Source organism: Syzygium oleosum, unplaced genomic scaffold, assembly GCF_021117445.2.
Source record: "Syzygium oleosum isolate NSW1041296 unplaced genomic scaffold, Sole_v2.1 Sole_v2.10, whole genome shotgun sequence".
Lineage (NCBI taxonomy): Eukaryota > Viridiplantae > Streptophyta > Magnoliopsida > Myrtales > Myrtaceae > Syzygium > Syzygium oleosum.
In genome coordinates, this window is record NW_026607494.1 from 10,705,855 (window position 1) to 10,723,004 (window position 17,150).

The 17,150-nt window shown below is 42.8% G+C and overlaps 1 protein-coding gene and 1 pseudogene across 3 annotated transcripts; both read right to left on the bottom strand.

The window, feature by feature from the left end:
• Window positions 1-360: 360 nt before the first annotated feature.
• LOC115680031 (CYP enzymes assisting alcohol dehydrogenase-like) lies at window positions 361-6,072 on the bottom strand. Of its 3 annotated transcripts, none has more exons than XM_030603780.2 (7): window positions 5,933-6,072; window positions 2,066-2,335; window positions 1,929-1,966; window positions 1,378-1,780; window positions 994-1,251; window positions 724-882; window positions 361-641 (listed from the first exon to the last, which is right to left on the bottom strand). In XM_030603780.2, exons 2-7 carry the CDS (start codon window positions 2,249-2,251, stop codon window positions 531-533), a joined length of 1,155 nt encoding a protein of 384 aa, XP_030459640.1. In that variant the 5' UTR covers window positions 2,252-2,335; window positions 5,933-6,072; the 3' UTR covers window positions 361-530. The 3 variants fall into 3 exon arrangements, with proteins under 3 accessions (XP_030459640.1, XP_056171541.1, XP_056171542.1); XM_056315566.1 differs by having other exon boundaries at window positions 5,929-6,064; XM_056315567.1 differs by having other exon boundaries at window positions 2,066-2,361; window positions 5,835-5,969.
• An 8,585-nt stretch (window positions 6,073-14,657) lies between these two features.
• On the bottom strand, window positions 14,658-16,797 carry LOC115680032 (CYP enzymes assisting alcohol dehydrogenase-like; annotated as a pseudogene).
• Window positions 16,798-17,150: the final 353 nt, after the last annotated feature.

Sequence of the window (17,150 nt, forward strand, 5' to 3'; positions counted from 1 at the left end):
GTCAGACAGAGGAGTTCGCTCGCTTTGTAAATGTGCAGTCTCTTCTCTGTGGTATGTGTGATGACATCAGACCGTTGAGCAAAAAGTCGGCAAACTGGAAACCTCGATCCAGAATAGAATGTGGGAGTTTTGGGATTATTAGCGGACTAACATCACTGGTCGTGGATATTGAACTTCCAGGAAAGTCTCGAGAGAAATTTAGGGACGTTAACCCTAAAAAGGAGTAAGGGTGTCAACAGCTCGGTTCGGTTTGAGCTCACCTATACCCAACCCAACCTGAACATGGAAGGCGACATGCTTCTTGTGACCCGATCCAAGGACCGATCCAAATAGAATTCGAACAGAAAACAAGCAATCAACTGGATGTCACAGTCTGTTGGTTCCACCTATATTGATACTATATTATTGGAATTTCGCACGAGTGACTAAAGATGTCACTCAAGCAGGTGGAACAGTAAACAAAGCACGGTCAATATCGTACTAGGCAAGTCCAAGAAAGTAAGGGGAGGAGGCAATAGGCGAATAGGGTGCTAAATCTTGATCAAAATCTTGACGCAATCCGACCGCTTCAGTATCTCATGAGCTCTTGGTACGTCTTCCAATTTCATCTCATGGGTCAGAAGTTCATCAAGTTGGATCTCCTGCGGAACCGAAAGAAAGCAAAGTTCAGTGGTTGTGCGCGTAAAGTCTGAACTGGAGGGACATGAAAAAGCTGATCAGAACCTTGTTTTTGGATTTGTGGAGGAGGAGGGGGAGGTGGGTCTTGCTTTTGAGGCCTCCAAAAACGGTTCCCTTCAATGTTCTGCCCATCAACAGGTCCAGGAGATTAATTTGCACCAAAGGTTTCAGCCCTGCACCCACTACTACTGCTTTGCCTTTCCCCTGACCACATCAAATATACAGTTAGGTGACTTGCGAGATGAAGTTTAGTTGTGTGTGAGTGCGCGTGCGCGTTATGGTTTTGTAGAGAATGTGATGATATGGATTCATCACCACTTTGGTGGCTTCTAGGGCCTGGTGGACCAAGTCAGATACTCCGGTGCACTCGAAGCAGTAGTCCACGCCGACTCCGCCCGTCAAGTCTTTCACCATCTCGGAGATGGATTTCAAATCCGCACTGTCGGAAGACTTGTGATCGTCTGGATTTATGAAATGAGTCATTCCGAAGGCTTCTCCCTTGTCCTTTTTCATCCCATTTTTGTCCACGCCGATTATGGTAGTCGCCCCTTGCTCTCTTGCTCCTCCTATGGCCTGCTCATGATCAAATCAAATGAACTATTGCCTTGCTTTCTCCCTCTATCTTTCTAATTGATCCTCTCAAAACAGCATTTATATAGGACACACGTAAGCTAGAAACGCAAACAATCAACCACATACCCCGAGTCCAACCGCACCGAGGCCGATCACAGCCACGGAGGAGCCACTTTCGACCTTGGAGTCCATCCAAGCGGCCCCAAACCCAGTGGAGAATCCGCACGACAAGAAGCTGGCATGCGGGAGAGCTACACCAGGGTCGACCTTCACAACATAATTGGCGTCGGAGACCGTGTACTCGGACCAGGTGGAGCAAGAGAGGAGGTGGTACAGGGTCTGGCCTCGGATAGACATTCTCGATGTGCCATCCGGCAACATGCCATTCAAAGAGAGCGGATACCGGAGGCACAAGTTTGTCCTCTCAGAGTGGCAGTTCTCACACTCTCTGCATTCTCCGATATATGCGGGAATAACCACATCTCCTTCCTTCAACTCTTCCACTTCCTCTCCAACACTCTCCACAATCCTGCCATGTTATGTTTGAAATCAACTGTACCTCATTGACATAACTAACATGGAAGAACCAGTGGGAACCAAATTAAGCAGCGGACCAGACTTGACATGGAGACACAACTTCGGGAGAGAGAGAGAGAGAGGGAGAGAGAAGACTTTACCCAACACCTTCATGGCCGAGAACTCGAGGGTAAAGCCGCTGCAACGCCAACAAAATCAGAGAAGAGTAAACAGTACTGCAGAAGAGAAGAGAGAACGATAGAGATAGAAGTGAAGGGACATGGAAAGGAGAACGAACAAAAGGGAAACCCTGCGAGCACAGGATATCGGAGTGGCAAATGCTGGCGAACAGCATCTTCATCCTCACTTCGCTCCCCTTGGGGGGATCCACCTGTATCTCCTCCACCCTCCACTCCTCCTCCGCTCCCCAGCACACCACCCCTCTGCATGTCATCACTTGCGAGCTGCTGCTCTTGCTCCCCATCTTCTCCTTCTCCTCTCTGTGTTATGTTCTGCCTTTTCTTCTTCCTTCTCTCACCACAAGCATCAACGTGCTGAACCTGGATGACTATATATAGACGTACAGATGATCACCTTCACCTTCACTTCTCTTCTTTTGATCAACGTTACTATATTATATGATATGCTGGTGAAATGGGCCTTTCATAGCACACGTCCTTGCGCTTCTCCCCCTAACGTTTTTTTTACTGCTCGCCAACGTGATTCACGATCAGACATGTGCGTACATTTTACATACCTAGAAGTAAATGCATGAAACACGTTCGAAATTCTCTCGCGGGCTACATCACCGATATGCAAATAATTCTCATGTTTGAATCGTCCGTCTAGCCTACTAATCTTTGGCTTTGCATCGTATCTAATTCAAGAGACTAGAAAAAAGTGTGACGAACCCGATGATTATTTATCTAAATTGGGATTCCTCATTTTAAAAGTACTACTAAGTAAATAAATAGTTAATGTAGGATAACCATTTTAAGCTTGGATGTATTAGTTTGTTGATCGATGGATTATTTAAAATACTACGATTCAAATAGAGTTTGAATAGTGAATAAAACGAGATTATCTCGAGCTTTAACTTAGCCATTCAAGAGATTGGTTAAAAGTGATATTTGAAGAACACGACTCTAAAATAATGAAATTTATATACTCTAAAAGGAAACAAAATTAAATTCATGAAGAAGCCAATAATTTTCAAAATCTTCTTTTCTAATCCTTTTACGATACATCTATATGCAAACATTGAATTTAAATTTTCAAGCGGCATTTTCTATTTTCAAATTGATAATGTTTTTTATTCGCTATTTCTTACCATCAATGATTACAACCCTAAATAATAGGTTTTTCAAAAAGTCCTAAACTTGTTGTACGACAGCCAATTTAGTCCTAAAATTTTTAATTGTGCCAATTTAGTCCTAAAGTTTTTGACAATTTGCCAATTCAGTCCTAAGCCTTTCAATTATGCCAATTTAGTCATAAACCTTTTGGGGATTTACCAATTTAGTCATTCCTGCTAATTTTGGCCGAAAATCACTCACATGGCGGTCCAGTCAGCGTCAGCCATTTTACGTGGCGCGGTAGAGCTAATGTGGATAATTTTTTTAAAAATTTTCAAATTTTAATTAATTTTTAATTTTTAATTTTTTATCTTTTTTTTTTCTTCCCAAGGCCACCAGGGCTGCCGGTCACTGGACAAGGGTCGGCAAAGGTCGATGGCCCTATGAAGAAAAAAAGAATAAACAAAAAGAAAAAATAGAAATCAAAAAATCATCCACGTTAGCGCTGGCCGCGCCATGCTAGCGCTAACTGGACCGCCGTGTCAGCGATTTTCGGCCAAAATTAGCCAGAAGGATTACGTTGATAATTCGTTAAAATGTTTAATACTAAATTGGCATAGTTAAAAGGTTTAGAACTGAATTGGCCGTCGTACAATAGGTTTAGGACTTTTTGGACAATTTTCATCTAGATAATATATATAGAAAATACATTTAAAAGTACATTATCAAGATATGCCCATACAAAATGCGGGCCACGTAACTACTCGGTGTTACGGAGCTGGGCAGACTCTTGTGCATCAAATACATGGTTTTCGAATTAAATTGTTGAAATGGACTAGGAGCAATCCTCCTATGCATGTGATAATTCCTCAGCCAAATATTTTTTGCCTCGAAAATAATCATTGCATCCGGGTGATTTTTGACTTTAGCATTCAACGGCTATCTTCAGCTTTTGCGGTTCAGTTAAGACTTTTAACGGTATTGAACACCTCAAATTTATAATGTCACGTCTCGAACCCTACGAGCACACAACATCCCACTATGGTCGTTATGATGCGACGTCCCAGGACTCGTTGCCGACCCTTTATTTCATCTTTCTTTTTTATTACGCATGCGGAAGCGATAACAACCAACACCCAGACAACCACAATAAGCAGGGATAGGTAGGAAAACGGTTCACATCATTCAACCAAAGCACCATTTTAATATTTACTTGATTAACCCCTGGGAACATACTTACAAGCCCACTTCGGGCGTTTCCACAAAAAGCTAGCAAAAAGAAAAAGGCTAGGGTTAATCTACTCTATCCAAAAAATCAGCTTCCAAGCCTAACCCTCAAGGACCAACCAAAATCTACGGTACTCCAAACCGCATAGGGAGCAACGACATACTAAGGTCTTGAAAAGGTTTAACAACAACAAATGAGACAAAATCTCAGCAAGTTAACGGCCTAAACCCCGCTTAGAAGACCAACTCGCCTCGGGGGTCCCTAATTAGGCAATAAAGTATCAACAGCAACATCATTAAACAACCACAGGCATCCTTACCTTGCCTTGGTACACCCGTTGATGAAATGAACATATCACATACTCGAAGCATTTAAAGAGATTTTCCATACATCAATGCATCACAGGCGCGCGTGTCTCGATTATAAGATAAAATTCACTTGGGCACGTCCCATACCATACCTAATAGTTTCTATCACATAATCAGGCATTATGCATCGTACGTATTCCAGTTATTACGCCTTCTCGGGGCCACTACACATCAAGCGATCTGCAGCAAGATGGCAGTCTTCCGGCATGACCGGGATCCGTCCCACCCCGTTGGGCATGGTTACGTCAAATGATTTACAGTAAGACGGCATTCCAATACGGCAACATCAAACGATCTACAGTAAGATGGTATCCCGTAAGGAGCATCGAATCCGCCATCAGGCCGCGATTCGACATCCGGAATATTGGCAATCCAGATAATCTCCAAGCATCTGATAAAATCGAGCGCGATCTGCAGCAGACCTCGATAAATCGGGCATCGTCAAGCGATCTACAGCAAGACGGCTTCGACGTGTAACCACACGAGCACACTAGCATTCCAACCAATTATTATCTTTTCAATTAGCCCATGCATCCATGAATAGTGCTCACACAATGCCGCATAACAAACCAAGTGGTCACACATGCAACCAATCAATCAATTCTTGCAAGCTTCGATGACAAACATGTTTATCAACCACAAAGCATCGCTATCATTTCTTGGCATAACAATAAAATAGTTTAATTCAAAAAATCTCGTAAGTTTTCCTTAGAAACCTCAGTTCAAAATAATTTGTCATATAATCAAATTAATACGACAATTCACGGCATAATCGCCACCATTCAAGCATAGAAATCATAATTTGAGATTAAAAATTTTCCGAAATAATAATAAATAAATTCGGAATTAATTATTTAATAATAATATATTAATATTTAAAATCCGAAAAATAATTTATTTAATAATAAAATAATATTTAATTCTGAAAATAATTTATTTTAAAAATAATAATGATAATATAATAATTGATAACTTATCAACAATTTAGCAATAACTTATCACTTGAATTGGAATAACCTATCACCCAAACAAACATAACTTATCGACAATCACCAATAGCCTATCACCGATTTCATCGATAACTGATCATTAAAATTATCGATAACCTATCAATTAAATATCGATATCCTATTACCACAATCAATGATAACTTATCAATCGACAATAACCTATCACCAAATCCCACATAACTAACCATAAACTTAGCTTAAACTTAAACTAAACTTCGCTAAGCAAGTTTAACATCATAAACGAGGGATTAGGGGTTAACTTACTTGTTGAACGACGGCGTTAACACGAGAACGATGGCGACGATACGGCCTCGCTCGTGGCGGCTCCGGTTTTGCCTTACGAGTGACGAACGGCGGCGATCCGGGCGTGGCGAAGGAGCAGCTGCTGTGGTGGCTGGTTGGGGCTGCTTGGGTCTGTTCCGGGTGTGGAACAGCAGCTGGTGGTGGTGGCTGGACAGTGGCGGTGAGCAGCTGCGGCGGCGAGGTGACGAACGGAGGGCGGACCGGCGGGCGACGGAGCTGGAAACTCAGCTGGAAAACAGCCGGCGACGGGCTGTTCTGGGGCAGCACGGGCGGTGCTGCACGGCTAGGGAGGAGCTGAGGTGGCGGTGGTTCGGTGGTGGGGTGGAGCGGCTCTTGGTGTGGCTGTTTCCGACGAGAAAGGGCTGGGCTGGCGGGCTAAAAATGAGGAGCAGAATAAGAAGCAAAAGCGAAGAGGAAGCAGCAACAGCAAGCAGAAGCAGAGGCAGCAGCAGCGAAGAAGCACAAGCAAAAGCAGTAGCAGCGAAGCAAGAGCAGAACCAGCAGCAGCGAAGCAAGAGCAGAAACAGCAGAAGCAAAGCAGGAGCAGAAGCCGAAGGAAAGAAGCAGAAGGGGAAGCACGAAGAAGCCAAGAAGAACACGAAAAGAAGAAGAAAAGGAAGAAGAGGAGTAGGTGGGGTAGTTGGTGAGTGGTCAGCAATGTGGCGGAAGTCAATGGGGGAAGGGGGAAGAGAGAGAGAGAGAGAGAGAGAGAGAGACAGGAGAGAGAAAAGAGAAAGTGGGGTCAATCATAATCCCACGTAAATATCTTTCAATTTTTCTTTTTTACTTTGTAATTTTCTTCAAATTTTATCCCTCAAATTACCATTTTATCCTCGGCTCGAATACCAATTGTGTGCCGACTAAACTTTATCGGGCCTTGGTGGTCGGCCTTTCCCGGGTGTGAGGCCCAACGGCTTTGCTCGACTCACTTTCGTTTCTCGTGTTAAATTTCCGATTCTTCGACCCTTTTCTACAATTGAAATTTTCTACGGAAAACTCGTAAAATTACGAGGCGACGTCCTATGGTTCGGGTGTGAAATCCTTGAGCATTCGACACCGAAAATCGGATTATAATTCTTGGCCGAAATCGATTAATCGCAGCTATAGTGCATCTCAAATTAGCGGGCGACTATTGGAAGTAAATTTTTCGATAGCTTTTCCCCTTTGGTAGAGCAATGAGGGGATCTATGCTGAGAGCCAGGGAAAACCAAGTCAGCTTACAGCAGGTATGCTATTCCACATGGGCGAACCTCTTGTTCAAGCCCTTCAGGAACTGCCTTTTAGCTGCAAAACTACCTGGAGATTTAGCTCAGAGCATAGAGACGCTCAGAGTGATCAGGATGATGTTATGCCCAACTGGCCGAGCTGCATTTCTTAGAGGATCATGCCAGGCTTTGAAGAAAGGGATTTTTAGAGAGGCATGGAAAGTGAGAGGATTTAGATTTCACAACTTTCCCTCTTATTCCAAACCGAAGGATTACATGGCCTTATATAGGCGTTGGGGAATACATGCTGGACGACGGTCCAGATAAGACAAAATACACTTAGAACGAGTACATTATTGGACTTCTGTCCACATAAAACAAAACTCACCTAAACTAAGTACATTATTTGGCACACCTACAACACACTCGTAGAACACTTATAGCCTATTCATAGGTGAAATAGGACCCGGCTATGATATGCTAGAATGATGCAGGTTAGGTGGAATAGTACAAGCTTATCTCCATCCAGAGTTATAGTCATAATCCGAGCTGTCTGAACTGTTTGCACGTTCGTATTCTGCTATCTGTCTCTGTGTCAGAATGTGTTCGAAATTATCTTCAGTGATGACTGGCGTTGGGTTCGAGGAAGAGGATGCATGTGTCGAAAGGTCTGGAAAAGCAGTATTTGGAGTGTTTTGTGGGAACAGGAGGTCATTCCACATTCTGATGCCAAGGCTTGGTTGTGGATTTGGTTCAGGTAAGACTGGTTCAGGTAAGACTGGCTGAGGCCAATTTCCTAGTTGTGTGTAGTGAGAGGAAGAGCTGGCATCAAGTCCAACGGATAAGGACAATGATCCATAGTCATAGGGGTCTTGAGAGAGTGGTCCACCCCATGGATCCTAAGATGACTGCACCGGATCTTGAGATGACTGTGCTGGATCTCCTATATCTGACATTTCGTGATCTTGTGATAATCCAAGCTGTGCCTGTGCTTGTTCGTGCTCGTATTCTTTGAGTGCTTGTCTTGTTGTAGAGGAAGATCCTTCGTGATCCCATGAGACGGGTGTGAAGTAATCCCATGCTTTTTCTGGAATAATGCGATTTTCTTGGCATAGGATCCTTTGGAGTTCCCTGTAATTATATTCAACAAAACCAATGCGACTGGAGAACGATTTATAGACACGTGCAACCTGGAGTTGTGACTGAGGCTTGTAGGTAGTAGTACCTACTGCGGCGGGAGTATTGGAAATGGTACCATTATTATGCACAAAAGTCCAAGGACGGTGGAAGAGTACAACAGTGTGTGTTTCTGGATCATCTCGGACTTTTTTCACTTTTTCGAGAAAGAGTCGTTTCCAATAAACAGGAGGGTAAAACCATTTGAGCACAGTTAAAAGGTTTTTCTCGTGTTCATTTAGTTGAACGTAATCAGCCAGAAGCAAGTTAGTCAATTGGAGAATAAATTTTCTGGTGGGAAACTCAATAGCTATTACGTACTTGTTGGTTAGATACCATAATAGCCATTTAAGTTTGTCAGGAAAATCATTTTTTCTCCAAAGTAATGGGTGGATGAAAGGATACCTCGAGTGTAATCCAGAAGAGTCAAGAATAGATCCCTCTATGGTGGCGAAAAAGGTCTGTGTGGCATTGCCACATGAGATTGTCAAGATTGTCAATGAGCTTATCCTTTTGAATTTGCTCAATTATTTCTTGAGGATATTCCAGGCTTGGCCAATCTCGGAACCGAACAATCTTGAACTTGTCTGCCCGGAACGGGAAGGAATGCCTGAGAATATACATGTTGATTTCTGCCGATGCTTTTAGTCTGGAGAGAAAGTCTGCAAGCACATTTTTCTTTCCTGCAATGTGTTTGGTTTCGAAAGAGTATTTCGAAAACCATTCAGCCCATCTAAGTAGCTGAGGATGAGGGATCTGCTTCTGCTTGAATTTGGTCATTTGGGGAAAAGAAGCCATAACTAGTTCTACTAGAAAATGGTGGCCAATAAGATGGAATTCAAACTTTTTTATTCCATTCTTTACTGCCAAAATTTCCTTGAAGGTAGAATGATAATGCATTTTTGCCTGAGAAAACTTGCCACTTTTGTAAGCGCAAAGATGTCGCTTACCATGAAGTTCTTCGAACAATATGGCCGCCTAATATTCATCACTGGCATCAGTCTGCAAGATTGTCTTGCCTGTGGATGGAATTTGCAGAGGGGGAAGATTTTGCATAATTTCTTTGAGTTCCGCGACTGCTTTAGTTTGTGCCTTTCCCCATGGCACTGGATGCTTTTTTAACATCAGTTGCAAAGGAATTAACAACCTTGCAATATTTGGAACAAAATCTCTAAGATAATTGATTATCCCGAGAAATTGTTGAACTTGCTGGGTTGTAAAATTCTTTTCAGGAAATTTAAGTAATTCCCTGGTAATGTGCGGTCCTGGATAATACGTACCTTTGTTAAGGTGCATGCCAAGAAATTCAACTTCTGTCTGGGCAATGGTCATCTTTTTCTGAGAAAACATGATGCCATGCTTTTTCACAATTTCTGCAAACTGCTCAAGAAGTCGACAGTGAGATTCTTCGTCTGGGCTGTAGAGCAATATGTCGTCAATATAGACAGCTGCACTGGATAGGATCGGCTGGAATATGCGACACATAGCCTTTTGGAATAAGGAAGGAGCAACCTTGAGACCAAATGGAAGAACTCGCCATTGAAAGTGTTGGTTGGGGATACAGAATCCCGTCTTTGGTCTGTCATTAGGATGAATGCCCAATTGCCATAATCCGACTTTGAGATCAAACTTTGAATAAATATGGGCTTTAGTGATTCCCGCAAAAAGGGAATTTCGAGAAGGCAAAGGGAATTTGTCATCTTGGAGGAAAAGATTAAGAGACTGGTAATTGATAACCAATCTCATTTTTCCTCGATTTTGCTCAGCACGTTTATTGACATAAAAAGCTTCACAAGCCCATTGAGAGTTTGAAGTTTCAATAAGGCCTTGTTGTAACAATTCTGAGCATTCTTTTTGAGCAAGAGCCAAATGCTCTGGATTCATTCCCGAATGACTTGCCTTTGTAGGATTTATATCCTCATTTTTCTTGAAGGGGAGTCGAACATAGAATTCTGAGTTTTTCCACAAAGGATGAGAACATTTTTGGGAGAATTCGAAATGATTTTCTGAGCATGATTCCAACAGTTTCTGCATGATTGGATCTAACAGGCTCATTTGAATGGAAAAGAGTCTTTGGATATTGACGAATTCAGAGAATTGGTCTTTATACCTAAGTCCTTTTCCAGGAATGATTCTCAAGTCTGGAAGTTGGGTCATGATATCCCACCCAATAATCAAGTCTTTATTAGGAAGACTAGATCCAAGAATTTTAGTGGTAATGGAACACTGAGGGAAAAACTGAATGGACACAGGTGTGGTGCGAACATTTGTAGAAAAAGTGTCTCCTGAAGCAGAGTTGAAATACCGAACACAGGAAGTCCAGTATTCTTCAGAGAGAACTTTAGTGTCTAAGATTGAAGCACTAGCACCAGTATCTATGAGGGCAATGACTGAAATTGGTTTGGCAAACTTTTAGAGATAGATTTTAACTGGGAAGTGGGGACAATGAAGTTGACTGGAATGTATACTGAGGTCCAGATTTTCTGGTTGGGATGATAAATGGAAAAGTTCTTTAGGTTCTGAGTCAGAGTCTGTTTCACTGGGGGTGAGATAATAAGAATGATGCAAAGTGTTTGGTCAGTGGGATTTTCATCGACAGAGAACAGGGATTCGATATCATCATTGTCAAGAGAGATTCCTGTCTCAAGTTCGATATTATGAATGAGATGATTCTGACCTTTTTTTGCCTGGGGGCAATTTTTGGCAAAGTGGCCCTTCTTGTTGCAAATGAAGCAACGATTTGGTTTCTTGCGTCCAGTGAAGTTTCTTCGTTTCCGTAGGAATCGCCATTTCTTCCTTCTTCTGAAGTGCTTGGATCTTTTCACTCGATACTTTTTGAAGTGCTTGTTTTTCTTTGAATATTCTCCACAGGATCCGTCACAATCTTTCTTTGAACATTTGATCTTCAAATATTGTTTGGAGCAAGCACCATCGAGTTCACGATTGTCTCTGATGTAGTTTTTCATCATCTGTCTTCGGAGGCAAAGGTCATCAAGACAAAGATGAATTTCTTGTTGCAGTTCTCCAAAGGGAATATCAACAATTCTTCTTTGCTTGTTGAGAAAAGATCTTTCAACCTGTTGGGAGAGTTCTTTAGGAATGGAGGCTAAGAAGACTTGTTTTAGATTTGGATCAGCTCTTAGGCCATAAAAGAGTTTAAGCATCTCTCTGTAATGGCGATCTAGGTGCCTTTTTTGAAGAGAACAACATTTTCTTTCGAAATATTCTCTTCTTTTGAGCTCAAGAAGATCAGCAGGTTTTCTATGAAATATAGGTAAATGATTCCAATGGCTTGGGAAAAGTCTTGCAGAAGAAGAAAAGTCATCTGATCTGTTTCAGAAGTTGATTGCCACCAGTGTTTAAGGCTTCCATTAAACCAGTGATCAGGTCATGGCAAGAATTAACTAATAGAGCGTCGACAAAATCACCATTTCATAAATCACCAAATTGAGTCGAATTTCCAGGATATCACACATAAAAATATTTGAACATTTAACTTCATTTAAAAATTAAAATGTGCGGAAGTTTCACAATTTTCAAGAACTCGACATAATCTTTTTTCTTTCTAGTGGAAAAGTCATAAGCAGTTTCAATAGGTCACCCTTTACAGGTTCCTTTAGTTTGTGTAAAAAAAAAATAGGGTCCTTTTAGTCTAAATTAATATATATATCCGACAGGGTTCTTATTTTTTAAGAGTAAGCTTTCCTTCTATGAATATCTCATTGATATCCCAAAGAAGTTAAAAGTTCAGATTATCTTCCTAATTCCATGATTCAATTAAGTCGTCCTAAACGTAAATTTTATAAATTTATTAAAATCAAAGACAAGTATTGGAATTAAGAAATCTAATTTAATTTGAATTCGAAATTTATATTTCAGCAAAACTTAATCCGAATGATCTTCTTCAAAATCCGACGGGCTCCTTGCGATTCCTAATAACTTGATTAATGGAGCGTGATTCTTGCCCCATAGTGCATTGTCGGCTCAATTCCCTAAAAAACCCTCAACTTTAGCCTTTATCCCAATTATATCTCAAACTTTTTTTTGTCTCATAAAAAACCCCAAACTTTCACTTTTGTCCCAAATCTACCCCGTTAACTTTTCGTTCAATTTTTTAATATTATTTTTATTTTTTCGAATTTTTTTATTTTTTCTTTTCTTTTCTTTTCTTTTTCCTTTCCTTTTCTTTTTTTGTTTCACCTTCAACCTACCGGCGACTGGCCAGATGCAGGGGCCGGCGAGGTCGGCTCCGCCGGCCGCTGGCTAGGCTTGGCCCCGCTAATAGCCGGCGGGGCCGAGCCTCGCCGTGGCTGGCGAGGCTCGGCCCCGCCGGCTATTGGCGAGGTCGGCCTCACCCAAGAACGGTGAGGCCGAGCCTTGCCGGCGGCGGCGGGGCCGAGCCTCGCCCGGCCACGGCGAGGACAGTCTGGCGAGGTCGGCCTCGCCCAACAACGACGAGGTCGGCTAAGGCCGAACCTCGCCGTTCTGCCGGGCGAGGCCGACCTCGCTAGCTGCCGGCGGGGCCGAGCCTCGCTAGCCACGGCAAGGGCTCGGCCACGGCCGGCCGCGGCAAGGCTTGGCCTTGCCGGCGTTGGGCGAGGCCGACCTCGCCAATAGCCGGCAGGGCCGAGCCTCGCCAGCCACGGCGAGGCTCGGCCCCGCCGGCTATTGGTGAGGTCGGCCCCCGCCTCTGGCCGGTCGCCGAACCGGCGACCGGCCAGAGGTTGAAGGTGAAACAAAAAAAAAAGAAAAGGAAAGGAAAAAGAAAAGAAAAGAAAAAATAAAAAAATTCGAAAAATAAAATATAATGTTAAAAAATTGGACGAAAAGTTAACGGGGTAGATTTGGGACAAAAGTGAAAGTTTGGGGTTTTTATGAGACAAAAAAAAGTTTGGGATATAATTGGGACAACGGCTAAAGTTGAGGGTTTTTTAGGGAATTGGGCCATGCATTGTCTATGTTGAGTTTGTTTAGAGATGTTTTTTTTTTGGTCAGAGTTTAGAGATGTTGGATGTGCCTTTTACTTGGATTTCTCCTATATATTTAATGAGCCGTTCCGTCATGTATCTTACTCTTGAATCTCTAATAGACTCTTGACTTGCGCACTAGTCTAGGATGATTTTGTAATTGCTCTCGACCCTTAGTTACAGTTATCTCTCTATTGATACATACTTCTTGTCTCAAACTTCAACTTTCTTCCATGATTTGAGTGAATCGATCGCCGGCACGTGTCATGGACTTCGCTTAAACTCTGCCTATTGAAAACTCATGATTGACGAGCCCTTAAGACATTACATCGACAGGCATTTTACGCCAATCATATTATTGACCTTTGTGATCGATAAGCTTGTTAGGCATTTATATCGAGCGAGGCTTACCGGTTAATTGTAATGTCATGGCTTGAAATTGGACCGCTAGCTTCTTTAGACCTTGTGTCAACAATATTTTCATTTGTAATGGAAATAGAACGTATAAAATATCTATTATATCATAAATTGGAACTCGCGCATGCAAAGGGTGTACACATTTATATAAAAATGTTATATGGAATTTTTCATTATAACTATGCAATATTATTTGTTTCAAATTATAGTAACTATAAAAAGGGACTAATAAATGATAGTATTAAATTATCGAACTCGCGTTTGATGTTGCAAAAGGTTTTTTAGTAATAAAAGGAAAAGCTAAAGTGAAATAGACCCTTTAAATCATTAAACGAGTCGCATAGAGAATATATAGTTAGAAGAAATCAGGGGCTGATGGTGGCAAGCGTCGCGATTCATTGAAACCATCTGGAGTTGCTTTGTCTCATTTGATTATATGAGCAGAAAATTCTGTTAACTTCTAAAAGATACTTTCAGATGAAAGTTCCCAAATGAAAAATGCACATTTCAAAGGATGGGTAGAAGTTCGAAAAACTTCTGGAGGCCGACTAAGCGAAGCCAATGCAAATTGCAGCAAATGGAAAGATGAGTGGGTTGAACATCATATTTCAGGTTGCAGCATCCTTAAAAGGTTGGGGGTACTGGGTAGGGAAAGGAGTTGTGGATAGAGTTTCTCCTCTTTTAAAACTAGGGTCCCGTGAACTTGCTCAAAATTTTTCTGTACTGTCATTTAACAAGTCTCGAGGGAAACTAAGGGACATTAACCCCCACAGTGAGGAGCAGTGATGTCAATGGATCAGGTCGGGTCGGGTCTTATGACCGGACCAGAGGCCCGATCCGAATAGAACCCGAACCGAAAACAAGCAATGTACTAGATGGCACTCGAGCGGGTGCAAGCAATGCACTAGATGTCATAGTCAGTTGGTTCCACCGATATTGATACTATATTATTGGAATTTTGCACGAGCGACTAAAGATGGCACTCGAGCGGGTGCAACAGCAAACAAAGCACGGTGTCAATATAGTACTAGACAAATTTAAGAAAGAAATGAGAGGAGGTGTTGATACCTAAACTTTAATTACCCAATTAAAATTATTGCATAGAAAATTAGGGATGCAGGGAGGTCACGACAGGAGGCAATAGGCAAATAGGGTGCTAAATCTTGATCAAAATCTTGACGCAATCCGACCGCTTCAGTATCTCATGAGCTCTTGGTACGTCTTTCAATTTCATCTCATGGGTCAGAAGTTCATCAAGTTGGATCTCCTGCGGAACCGAAAGCAAGCGAAGTTCAGTGGTTGTGCGCGTAAAGTCTGAACTGGAGGGACATGAAAGAGCTTGATCAGAACCTTGTTTTTGGATTTGTGGAGGAGGAGGGGGAGGTGGGTCTTGCTTTTGAGGCCTCCAAAAACGGTTCCCTTCAATGTTCTGCCCATCAACAGGTCCAGGAGATTAATTTGCACCAAAGGTTTCAGCCCTGCACCCACTACTACTGCTTTGCCTTTCCCCTGACCACATCAAATATACAGTTAGAGACTTATGAGATGAAGTTTAGTTGTGTGCGAGTGCGCGTGCGCGTTATGGTTTTGTAGATAATGTGATGATATGGATTCATCACCACTTTGGTGGCTTCTAGGGCCTGGTGGACCAAGTCAGATACTCCGGTGCACTCGAAGCAGTAGTCCACACCAACTCCGCCCGTCAATTCTTACACCATCTCAGAGATGGATTTCGAATCCGCACTGTCGGAAGACTTGTGATCGTCTGGATTTATGAAATGAGTCATTCCGAAGGCTTCTCCCTTGTTCTTTTTCATCCCATTTTTGTCCACGCCAATTATGGTAGTTGCCCCTTGCGCTCTTGCTCCTCCTATGGCCTGCTCATGATCAAATCAAATGAACTATTGCCTTGCTTTCTCCCTCTATCTTTTCTAATCGATCGTCTCAAAACAGCATTTATATAAGACACACGTAAGCTAGAAACGCAAACAATCAACCACGTACCCCGAGTCCAACCGCACCGAGGCCGATCACAGCCACGGAGGAGCCACTCTCGACCTTGGAGTCCATCCAAGCGGCCCCAAACCCAGTGGAGAATCCGCACGACAAGAAGCTAGCATGATGGAGAGCTACACCAGGGTCGACCTTCACAACATAATTGGCGTCGGAGACCGTGTACTCGGACCAGGTGGAGCAAGAGACGAGGTGGTACAGGGTCTGGCCTCGGATGGACATTCTCGATGTGCCATCCGGCAACACGCCATTGAAAGAGAGCGGATACCGGAGGCACAAGTTTGTCCTCTCAGAGTTGCAGTTCTCACACTCTTTGCATTCTCCGATACATGCTGGAATAACCACATCTCCTTCCTTCAACTCTTCCACTTCCTCTCCAACACTCTCCACAATCCTGCCATGTTTTGTTTGAAATCAACTCATTGACGTAACTAACATGGAAGAACCAGCGGGAACCAAATTAAGCAGCGGACCAGACTTGGCATGGAGACACAACTTCGGGAGAGAGAGAGAGAGAGAGAGAGAGAGAGAGAGAGAGAGAGAGAGAGAGAGAGAGAGAGAGAGAGACTTTACCCAACACCTTCATGGCCAACACCTTCATGGCCAAGAACTCGAGGGTAAAGTCGCTGCAACGCCAACAAAATCAGAGAAGAGTAAACAGTACTGCAGAAGAGGAGAGAACGATAGAGAAAGAAGTGAAGGGACATGGAAAGGAGAACGAACAAAAGGGAAACCCTGCGAGCACAGGATATCGGAGTGGCAAATGCTGGCGAACAGCATCTTCATCCTCACTTCGCTCCCCTTGGGGGGATCCACCTGTATCTCCTCCACCCTCCACTCCTCCTCCGCTCCCCAGCACACCACCCCTCTGCATGTCATCACTTGCGAGCTGCTGCTCTTGCTCCCCATCTTCTCCTTCTCCTCTCTGTGTTATGTTCTGCCTTTTCTTCTTCCTTCTCTCACCACAAGCATCAACGTGCTGAACCTGGATGACTATATATAGACATACAGATGATCACCTTCACCTTCACTTCTCTTCTTTTGATCAACGTTCTTCACTTCTCTTCTTTTGATCAACGTTACTATATTATATGATATGCTGGTGAAATGGGCCTTTCATAGCACACGTCCTTGCGCTTCTCCCCTTAACGTTTTTTTTCCTGCTCGCCAACGTGATTCACGATCAGACATGTGCGTACATTTTACATACCTAGAAGTAAATGCATGAAACACGTTCGAAATTCTCTCGCGGGATACATCACCGATATGCAAATAATTCCATGTTTGAATCGTCCGTCTAGCCTACTAATCTTGGCTTTGCATCGTATCTAATTCAAGAGACTAGAAAAAAGTGTGACGAACCCGATGATTATTTATCTAAATTGGGATTCCTCATTTTAA